Source organism: Phalacrocorax carbo, chromosome Z (assembly GCF_963921805.1).
Source record: "Phalacrocorax carbo chromosome Z, bPhaCar2.1, whole genome shotgun sequence".
Lineage (NCBI taxonomy): Eukaryota > Metazoa > Chordata > Aves > Suliformes > Phalacrocoracidae > Phalacrocorax > Phalacrocorax carbo.
Genome location: NC_087548.1, coordinates 25,198,297 through 25,206,452, shown reverse-complemented (window position 1 = coordinate 25,206,452; position 8,156 = coordinate 25,198,297). Strand labels below are relative to the sequence as shown.

General features: G+C 43.8%; 1 protein-coding gene across 3 annotated transcripts in view; it reads left to right on the top strand.

Moving 5' to 3' along the window:
- Positions 1–245: 245 nt before the first annotated feature.
- Positions 246–8,156, top strand: part of TRIM23 (tripartite motif containing 23) — a 29,268-nt gene continuing 21,357 nt past the window's right edge. For 2 of the 3 annotated variants that reach the window (XM_064439110.1, XM_064439109.1), the window contains exons 1-2: positions 246–461; positions 1,332–1,494. In XM_064439110.1, coding sequence (XP_064295180.1) covers positions 360–461; positions 1,332–1,494 — 265 coding nt within the window. In that variant the 5' untranslated portion in view covers positions 246–359. Of the gene's footprint in view, positions 462–828; positions 911–1,331; positions 1,495–8,156 lie in introns of those variants that run through there. The other variant, XM_064439111.1, reaches the window with a different exon arrangement.

Genomic DNA, 8,156 nt, shown 5'->3' with positions numbered 1-8,156 from the left:
CCCGGCCGCGGCAAATGCGGCCGAACCCGGAAACAGCCGTCCCAGGATGCAACGCGCCACCGCCGCGGCACGGCACCGGCGCTGAACTACAGCCCCCAGAATGCACCGCTTCCCTCTCCCCGGCGGCCGGGCGGGTGGGCGCCCTGAGAGGGGCTGCCGTCTTCTCCTTTGTGCGCCGCGCAGCTGCAGGGCGGCACGGCGCGGCACGGATCGCGGTTCTCTGGTGCAAGGCGAAGGAGGCGGGCGCGGCCCGGCCCGGCTCGGCCCGGCGGGGGAAGCGCATGCGCCTCGCGGGCGGCGCCTGAGGGCGGCCGCCGGCTCCTTCCTGCAGGTGTCCGTTCTGCTCTGCCCGCCCCAAGATGGCAGCACCAGTGGTAAACAAGGTCGGGGCCGGTGCCGGGCTGGACGGCGGCCGGGGGTCCGGCGGCAGCGGCCGCGGCCCAGCTGGTGCCGCGGTGAAGGTGAGACGGGCTGCTTGGCCCTTGGCCCCCTCCCGGGGCGGGGCGGGCTGTGGCGGCTGGGGTCGCGCCGTCGCTGCCTCAGCGGTGCGAAGGGGTGGCGCGGGAGCGAGGGGTCTCCGGGGCAGGAGGCGGCCCGGCGGCCGCCCTGGAGGGCCTTTCCCCGCCTCGCCGCGCTGCCATGGGGTGCTTCGGAGCGGCTGCCGGGCGGGAGGCCTCGGCCTGAGCGGGGCTGGCGGCCTCGGGGCGGGAGCTGTCTCGGGGAACACCAGCGCCTGGGCTCCCCAAAGTGGTGTCGCATTATGGATTGTCGGGTGGTTTCTTTTTTTTTTTTTTTTCCTAAATGACGATCAATTTCACTTTTCTTTAGCGGTTTAAGACGCTCCCATCCCCTGCTGTTTGTTCCCGTTAACCTCGATGCTGCATTTGTAGCTTCATAAATGGCTGACTTGGTATGACTGACCTTTTTATGTGCATCAGCTATGAATGAAAGCTTTCTCCACCGGCTGATAGCCTGCTTTGGCAGGGTCTTGCCCTCCGGTTTCTTGTCCTGCAAGGACATTTCTGCTTACTTAGTTGTGTTGCTTGACCAGTGAGCTTTTCTTGTGGCAGTGCATTAAATGAAGCAGGCAAGAACTAGTGGTGATCAGGTGGGATGCTGAAGAGTTAAAATGTTCTGTTCGCATCTATCTATTTATTTTTTTAAATATCATTTATATGATCATTATTTGTGTGTATGAAGCAAAACCAATGAGTCAGCCTGTGTGGTGTGATTGCAGGAGCTTCTGTAAAATAAACTGTCAAATGGCTTACTATATGAAGGTTGCTTTTTTATCAGCTCATAAACAAATATGGACTCTTCTTAAATTTTAGGTTCTTGAATGTGGAGTCTGTGAAGATGTATTTTCTTTGCAAGGTGACAAAGTTCCCCGGCTGCTTTTGTGCGGGCATACTGTCTGCCATGACTGTCTTACCCGGCTTCCCCTTCATGGCAGAGCAGTTCGTTGTCCTTTTGATCGACAGGTTACTGAACTAGGTAAGAAAATATAAGTCTAAAGTTCTTGAAACCTGTCAGCCAAGGGTGTCTAGAAGATGGTGCTAGATATAGATTCTTAATGCTCCACTTAATGATAATATTTCCAAGTAGTGAGTGTGCAGTTTTCCTTTCATTCAGAGAAGCTCACAGCACTGTGAAGCACTAGTGAAGTAGGTATCTTAGGAAAAGAAAGTCAGGATTTTATCTTTACCTTCTTGAACCTGGACTTGCAAGCTTTATATCTGAAAGTCTTTTTGTACACCTATATTTTGAAAGGGACTGCTCTATTTTAAATTAGTGTCTGAGGGTTCCTGAATAGCTATTAGTTTCCTGTTGTCCTAAATGCTAAATAAACTGTGCAATTGAACAGGTAGTTTCTTTGACAAACAGATTAATGACGAAGGGTTATAGAGGGAAGTGTCAGTGATAACAAACATGTTTTTCTAAATTTAAAATAATTCTATATACACAATAACTGTTAATGGCAGGCTATCAACAGCAGTTGCCCTACTGTAGCAGGCAGTATTTGAAAGGATAAGATACAGCTTTTATCCAACTGTGGAAGTGTATTTTAAGCAAAAGATGACATATGCTTATAGTTTCTTCAGAATAGGAATTCCATATTCAACGTAGGGTTACAGAGAAGATGAGTTGTCAGGAGAATTTGTACTGAGAAGAACTTATTAATAGAACTATCTCCAGCAGTTTTGAATAGCACAGGGGAAAAAAAGCTGTTGGAAGGAAGAGAATCCTCAGAGAATGAGGTCTCTAATCTAGTAATCCATGAAAGAAATGTTTAAATATCGAATTGGCTTGAATAAGAATTTACTTTGCCGTAGGAGAATCTGCTAGATTGTAGACCAACTGATTGGAATATTAAGGAACTCATTGGGATGCTTTCATGGAAGCAGGAGTCAGGAGAAGGAATAACAGTCTCATATGAAAGAGGGGTTTGTTTTCTGGGGGAAGGAGGTGGTAAGTATGAGCGTCATGAGTGATTGAGAATCTAGAATATGTGGTTAAAAGAGTCACGACTTGTTTTACTTCTTATCTAAGACTATACAGCTGTGCGAGATTTCTTAAAAGTATTCTTTTAAGGGGGGACTGTTAGAACACAAGACTTAGTGCTGCTGTTGTGAAACATTTCTGCCCAAGACCACTGCTTGTATCTTGTAAAGTAAAAGTAGCATCTTAGTTTTTATTGTACATCACTTCTTAGTTTTTATTGTGCATTTTTTTCCCCAGGCATCTGAAAGTACAATATCATAATTTTTTGTGGGTTTCAGGTTTAACAAAAGTGAAGTTTTTAAAAAACATTTAAAGTTTTTTTTTATCCAGCATAATACTGAGGAGCTTCTGATGAAACTCAGTGAAATGTTACTAAGCTTGTAAGGCTCCTACAGATAGGAAGAGAAGTTTTTGTGTCTAGGATAGCAGACTTGCATCCGACTGGTTCATACTAGAAAGGATGATATGCTGTCACCAGCAGTAAATGTACTTCTATGAATAAAAATGTTCTGCCTGGTGATTTGGGGCAGAAGACGGTCATAGCCACTTTTAGTCTTACCAGGTTCATAAGAACTGTCTTAAGAAATATTCTTGCTTCCAGCACATAAAAAGGGGCGTTTTGTGAAGTGCAGGTCATCACGGTCCCTCTTTGAAGCATGTCTGCATTTGTTGTCCTGCTCTAATAACTGTATGGGAAGGTAGGGTTAGGAGTACTGGGTCAGGATTTCTGGAGTCTGCAAGTGAAAATTGACATCATACATGCTCAGCAAAATATTCTAATAGTTCATAAAATCTGCTGTGAGAGAAAATATTTAGTAATGAACTGGTAGGACTAAAGCCTGCTCAAACTGTATTACTTTGCAGAGTGGACTAAACATAGGTTTTGGTTTTTTCCTGAGTACTTCAATGAAGTTGCCTCTGATTTCTCTTCTAGTGGAGATTTTTGAATGAGTATGTACATGTTGAAGGTATGTGAGCTGTTCAGTGGTTATCTTCAACTGAATTAACATTCTTTAAACAAAAAGATGTAATGGAAAAGCTTTTTCAATTTTCAAAATTTTGAAGCCATATATTCTGGAGGTAATGTTGACTCAGGCAGCATATTTGGGTGAAAAATCTATAAAGTGGTCTTTGTAGAGGAAGAGCCTCCTCTTAAAGCGTTTTCCTTAAAATATCTTAATTTTTAGAGAAGAGGTGAATCACTTCTTGCAAACTGCTTTCTTTCTTTTTCCTGTCTTGGGTTAGTGGGTTAGGTTTTTTTAAAAATACATGGACCAGGGAGCTGTTGGGAAGGATGTGCTTATGTAACAGCTTTGGAGGCACTGGATTTTGACTTTAGCTAGGCAGCTCTGCTAAGAAAGCCTTTAACAGGTAATGACGCAGGTGAACTCTCCCTACCATCATCACACTACAGGGCTGAAACTATTTTCTGTCATTAGAACTTGTTGAACTGATGCATGCAGGTGTTGGCATCCTTCACGGAATCCTTCCCATCAGTATTGTTTCCATTTATATATTCTTTTGCTAGTGTTTGAGTGTTAAGATAAAACTTCAAAACATTGTGCAAGAAAATGTGGCTATAACGTAGCATTCTCTCAGCTTTGTTCAGATGTTTAGACAAAAGTTTCTCCTTTATTCAATGCATTATTTATAATCCTTTTGCAGACAAGCTTCGTGCTTTTGAAAATGACATTTGTATTGTTGGCTGGAGTCAGTCTTAATATCTTCACTCTGTCACTATCTCATTCCTGGCTGACACACTTCCTGCTATTCATGTCTTATTTTTCTTTTGAGAAGAGACGGTCAGATTGTGTAGTGCTTTTGTAATGGGCACAAACATCCCTTTTAGGCACAAGGATGAGATCACTAGACTCTTTCACATTTGGGACTAAAGCAGAATTTGAGCTGAAGTGTAAATAGATGTATTTACATGACTCATCTTTTAGTGTTTTTAAATATAAAATAAACACTTGATTAGATGTGTTGAAAATGCATGAGTACATAGTAATTCTGGAGTAGGTTCAGTGTAAAAAGAAGCAAAGTGGCTTTTACTTAAATACATAAACTTTAGGGTAGATACCAGTGAAATAAGACCTGACTTTCTGTATGATAATGCATGTTTTATAGGGTGCTTATTGGTTATAAATTCTGTTTTAGTGGATTAATAGTTGATATGTAAGCTCTGCCTATTTCTTCCATTTCTGTCCAAGATTGACAGTACACTGACAATGTATAACATGTATTAGCAAATCTCAGGATATATAATAAAAAGTTAAAGAAAGAATGTAAAAGTAGTGTAACTTTGTTTCTCCTGACACCTTTAAGTTATGAAATAGAAAATAAACACAGAATAGCTACAGACTTATCTTTTCTGTTGGTTACATTTCAGTATATTAGCTCTGCTTTGACTTTCGGCTTGGCTTTCTCTTCATGCTAGACATGGAACATTACCATGTCTCTTAAACCATGGCCTGAAGTGCCACATCTATACATTTTTTGAATACCTCCAGGGATGGCAACTCTACCACCTCTCTGGGCAGCCTGTTCCAATGCCTGACCACTCTTTCAGTAAAGAAATTTTTCCTAATACCCCATCTAAACCTCCCCTGATGCAGCTTGAACCCATTTCCTCTTGTTCTAATGCCAGTGCCCTGGGAGAAGAGACCAACCCCCACCTCGCTACAGCCTCCTTTCAGGTAGTTGTAGAGAGCAATAAGGTCTCCCCTCAGCCTCCATCTTCTCCAGACTAAACAACCCCAGTTCCCTCAACCTCTCCTCATAAGACTTGCTCTCTAGACCCTTCACCAGCTTCGCTGCCCTTCTCTGGACACGCTCCAGCACCTCAATGTCCGTCTTGTAGTGAGGGGCCCAAAACTGAACACAGTATTCAAGGTAGGCCTCACCAGTGCTGAGTACAGGGGCACGAAACCCCCCCTACTCCTGCTGGCCACACTATTCCTGATACAAGCCAGGATGCTGTTGGTCGTCTTGGCCACCTGGGCACACTGCTGGCTCATGATCAGACAGCTGTCAACCAACACCCCCAGGTCCTTCTCTACCAGGCAGCTTCCTAGCTACTCTTCCCCAAGCCTTTAGTGTTGCATGGGGTTGTTGTGACCAAAGTGTAGGACCTGACACTCAGCCTTGTTGACCCTCATACAACTGACCTTGGCCTATTGATCCAGCCTGTCCAGGTCCCTCTGCAGAGCCTTCCTACCCTTGAGCAGATTGACACTCCTACCTAACTTGGTGTCATCTGCAAACTGAGGGTACACTTGATTCCCTCATCCACATCATTGATAAAGATACTGAACAGGACCGGCCACAACACTGAGCCCTGGGGAGCCCCGCTTGTGACTGGCCACCAACTGGATTTAGCTTGGTTCAACACAACTCGCTGGGCTTGGCCATCCTGCCAGTTTTTTATCCAGAGCAGAGTACACCCATCCAAGCCATGAGCTGCCAGCTTCTCTAGGAGGATACTGTGGCAGACAGTATCAAAGTCTTTATTAAAGTCCAAGTAGACAACAGCCACGGCCTTTCCCTCATCCACTAGGCGAGTTACTGGGTCATAGAAGGAGATCAAGCTGGTCAGACAGGACCTGCCTTTCATGAACCCATGCTGACTGGGCCTGATCCCCTGGTTGTCCTGCACTTGCCTGGTGAGCGCACTCAAGATGATCTGCTCCATAACCTTCCCCGGTACCGAGGTCAAGCTGACTGGCCTGTAGTTCCCTGGATACTGCTTCCAGCCCTTCTTGTAGATGGGCGTCATATCAGCAAGCAATTAGAACCTGTGAAAGAAAATACTTTTGTAAGAAACTCTGTAATGCTTGAACAGCTGCTTCCTTGCTCGGCCTTATCCAAAGCTTGCTTATGGCTATGAGAATGTTTGGTTAAAGGCTAATTTGCTATAATCTATTTCATAAGTCTGTGTACATCCAAATATACTTGGCTATTAATGGCTATGTGGATTAGTGGCTAATCTGGAGATAGATGGTCCACATTAGTATCAGCAGTCATTATATTGGTGTGTTGTTAATGTGAGTATTTTATTTACTGTAGTAACTGAAGGTTGTGTGCAATCAGTTTGCTACAGGGCAGTGCTGTTCTAAACACTGTGGAAGAGAACCATCTAGCCACTTTTCTGTGCTTTGCTTTCTGGGAGTTAGTGTCTAGAAATCTGGCTAGATACAGTGTCAGACTTCCTTTACAAACTGGTTTGACATAATTTAGATTCCAAAAGTAGATATTGCACTATGTATTTCTTCAACTTTTAATAAGAGGTGACTCCTCCTTGCTCTGTGTTAGAAAAACACTGTGATCCTGCTAGAAGTGCTAGAGCTAAAAAACAACTCAGCTCTGAAGTGAGAATATATCAAGGCAGATAACTGTGCTGGTGCTAACTGTAATTGTGGAGGATCAGAACACAACTTCTGTAAACTCCTTCAAGATCTGAGGCAAACAAAAGTTAAAATTCTTCTTTTTTTGTTCGCCATTTATTTTGTGGAGCGCACTAGGCTTAGATTGAGTGTTGGTATTGTTAACTGTACCAGAGAAGGCTTCCACTGTGGAACTGATAACTGCAGAGAGCACTGACATGCCCTTGCTTTATACCTAACTTCAAAGTCACTCACCAGTAGCTTGATAGGCCCATTTCCAAAACCAGCAGATTTGCTAAAATGAATGGTCTTTTACTGGTAAGCATTTTTTTTACCAGATAGTCAATGTTGTTTTGTACCAGTTGAGGGTGTTGAAGGGGATAATAACTTATATATGCTCTTATTTATAGCTATAGGAAAACAGTATTCATCCATTTATCTGTTCTCCAAACTCTGCCTTTTTTATCTGTGAGGCACCTAACTTCTGTTTTGAGTTTGGCCACTGAGAATATTATGGTTGATGGTTTAAACTGTGAGGAAGAATGCCTAGGAAAGAAAGTTCCATATAGCAAAACTGGAAGCTACACAAAACAATAAGGTATACAGTGTGGATATGTTGGTTCCTGTTCACATCCCTTTTCAGATGCACCATAGCATCGATACCCTCACTTTGGCCAGATGTGGCATGCACCTCATGGAACTATATGTTCTGCTCCCCTTGATTGGGAAATGGTTGGTATGTGAATGTTCCAGTCTTCCATGTAATTATGCCTAGCTGTGTAATGCAGCTCTACTCTTTGACACAGTGCTGCAGGAAAAATGTTATTAGGTAGTAAAAGCACTTGCATCTATTTCAAAGGAGTTCTGAAATCTTAAGGTTGAAAGCTGGTCCCATTTTTTTTTTGTTTTGTAGCTTTTGGAAGTAGAAGAGCATGTTGTGGTTTAATCTCAGTGGGCAGCTGAGCCCCACACAGCTGCTTGCTTACTCCCCCACAGTGGGACAGGGGAGAATTGGAAGGGCAAAAGTGTGTTCATATAAAAAAAGTTTAATAGGTAAAACAAAAGCTGTGCACACATGCAAAGCAAAACAAGGAATTAATTGAATCCTTCCCATCAGCAGGTGGGTGCTCAGCCATCTCCAGGAAAGCAGGGCGCCATCACGCATAACAGTTACATAGGAAGACAAACGCCATCACTCCAAGCATCCCCCATTCTTTCTTCTTTCCCCAGCTTTATATGCTGAGCACAATGTCATATCCCTTTGGCCATTTG